The sequence below is a fragment of the Neoarius graeffei genome, chromosome 22 (assembly GCF_027579695.1).
Source record: "Neoarius graeffei isolate fNeoGra1 chromosome 22, fNeoGra1.pri, whole genome shotgun sequence".
In the NCBI taxonomy this organism is placed as follows: Eukaryota; Metazoa; Chordata; class Actinopteri; order Siluriformes; family Ariidae; genus Neoarius; species Neoarius graeffei.
This window is the reverse complement of record NC_083590.1, coordinates 55,308,764-55,311,462: the sequence shown is the minus strand read 5'-3', so window position 1 is coordinate 55,311,462 and position 2,699 is coordinate 55,308,764. Positions and strand designations below refer to the sequence as shown.

The 2,699-nt window shown below is 41.5% G+C and overlaps 1 protein-coding gene across 1 annotated transcript; it reads right to left on the bottom strand.

The window, feature by feature from the left end:
• Positions 1-1,219: 1,219 nt before the first annotated feature.
• tmem200b (transmembrane protein 200B) lies at positions 1,220-2,392 on the bottom strand. The gene is given in 1 exon segment (XM_060903961.1): positions 1,220-2,392. A coding segment is annotated over 1 exon segment (1,170 nt). The 5' UTR covers positions 2,390-2,392.
• Positions 2,393-2,699: the final 307 nt, after the last annotated feature.

Here is a 2,699-nt window from a genome sequence, read left to right as displayed (position 1 = left end):
CGTGTTTATGAGATACATTCTCTTGTACTTACGATCGGGTTCCTTACAGTCGCAAAAGCCATGAAAAATCAAGTCGATGCTTCACTATATTCTCTTAAGTATGGAACTCCGATATAAATCCTTCTATCTGGTATCACCCAAAAGCTGTTTCTTCTTCATGTCATTCATTACTAATTTAAATCTACATCCAGATTTTTATGAAAACACTTGTTAAAGCACTGTATAAATAACATTTTCCTGAACTGAATATTTTGTGACGTCAAAAACTGAGCTCATGAACTGAGCTCTCCTTATATATTTTAACACATTTGTGAAATTCTCTGTGTAAAGTTTAAAAAAAAAAAAAAAGGTTTTGCACAGTGACAATAAAACAGACGCCAAAGAGGAACTAACCATTTAACAATTTACAAAACATCCACTTTAATAATGAAGCCAATATAATTAGTTTTCTTCCCCTTCTACACTGTTGATGTATTGCTGCCTTGCGGAGTAGGGAGAGAGGTAGCTTTAGGAGTAGGGGTCATGGGGCATAAATGTTACAATCAAAGGTACTGGATGAGATGGAAATGTTCCTTATTGCAAGTCTATAAAAAACAAATAAAGTTTTCTTATATACAACCTGATAGTGAAGCAAACATACCGTACAGTTTAGACTTTGTCTTTGGTTAGTTAAAGAGTCCTTTAGATATTTATAGCATTGGTGCTTCATGGAAAGCTTTTTTATATCATATCTATAATCTTCAAACTGATAGTGCATTTACATTTATGACATTTGGCCGACACCCTTATATAGAGCCACTTACAGAAGTTTGGAGTTTCTTTCAAAAACACATCCTCATGTTAGTTACTAGGTCGGAGTCTAAGAGCTCTATCAGACTAAACCCTGCTGGGGAGGTTAGTACTGATACAGCATAGACTATGCTCTATGCTATGTAAAATATCCTGGAAAGAAGCCAATCTTTGGCTACAATAACAACTGAATCCTTTTTGATTGTCCAGCTGAACAGAGAAATGGAGCTATTTTGTCAAGTCGTCTTTGGTGACACAGCGCTGCATTTCTTGTCCAATAACGTTTGACTGTTGGTTTGTCCAACAGGTCTGTTTATAGATCCTGTCATGGACTGCAAAAGTGGTGGTGACCACAGCATGTCTTTATACTCCACAGACATCAAAACAAGCTAGATTTTGACAAATGGCTGAGATTGGGCAACGAGATTATTCAGACCCAAAGTGAAAAACCATTCCAGATGATTGGATTGTTTTCTAGCTTGAGATGCATTCTAGCATTTCCAAAATCAGATCAAGGCCAACTGTGGTGCTTCTGACCCTCAACAAGTGAAAGGTCCATGTCAAGAGTTTTTCTGCTAATTCCTGGCTGATTTACACATATCTCAGAGATGCATAATTGTGGGAACTGTTTAAGGCAGCTTGTATTCTGCACTGCCCTTTCCTCCAAGTGTACTAAGGGCTTGGACAATGTGTGTGAAATAGGTCTATAACTCATACTATGGGAGCGCCTTGGAGGGATTGTGGTTATCTCCCAGTCCTCCCCCTCTGGGGTAGAGATAAAAGATGAAGTCAGGTACTTGTTGAGGTTACAGTGACTTTCTGGCTGGGGCTGGTGGCCACAGTCTTCTCTTTTTTCTACATCCAGATAAGTGCTGATGTCTCCTTTGCTGGAGTTGCAGGAGTCTGATAAATGAACAGAGGAGATGAATAAAGACTCTTGATGATGAAGGACCTCAGTGTGAATCACTTCTCTCTGAAGTGAAACTCTCTCTTCTTTTGTAGTCTTGGCCTGCAGCAGTGGATCAGAGGAGGCCAGTTCTTTAAGGCACAAAATATTCAAGTGGGCTGCAGGCAGGCTGCCAACCCAGTGGTAGTGCCTGATCAGTGAGTTTACTTGGGTGAACTCTGCTGAGGGCACTGTAGACATGGTGCACATCATACTCTGCATCTCAGACAGCAAAATTTGAGTCTCTTTGTCTCGATTCTCATATAGTACTGTGTTAGCACAGATTAGAATAAATAGTCCCACTCCCATAATAACAGGACCTAGTAGTTTCATCCTGTCAGTGTGAATCAGACTCGCTGTTGAGAACAGCCCTTTGGCTCCAAGGCCCCAACTGGATCCCTGAGAGGGGCTCTTACTCAGTGAACCTCCTGCGGACCGCTGGACCCTGTATGGCCAGTACCCCACCACTGCCAGTGTTGTGCCAACAATCACCACTATCATCCCCAACACCAGGAATGCCCCCGGCATGGAGCGGATGCGCACCTTACCCTGGACTACCCCTTTTTTAGTCTTCCTGGAGCGCAAATTGAAGCATCGCAAACATTGAGAGGATGATGAGGCTAAAGCCTGGGTTTGGGTCTTGTGGGTTCTCATACTTCCAACTCTCTGGCTCTGCAAAGGAAGGAAAAGTCAAATGTTATAAGACAGACCGAGCACACATGCCTTCTTACATACATACATACATTTGGGTATTCAAGTATAGTGTCTTGCATAAATAAGTTGTGAAAACCAGGGGCAACTGAACCGGGAAATGATCAGGAGGCTCATGTAAGTTCAGAAGCCAATTCGCAAAAAAGATGTATGCCCCTTTTAAGGCAACTGAAAGCAGGTGTGGAAAGCACCATTTGTGCATATTTATACTTTATCAACGGGTTAAGGCATAAGGGTTACTGATCAAAGGGTT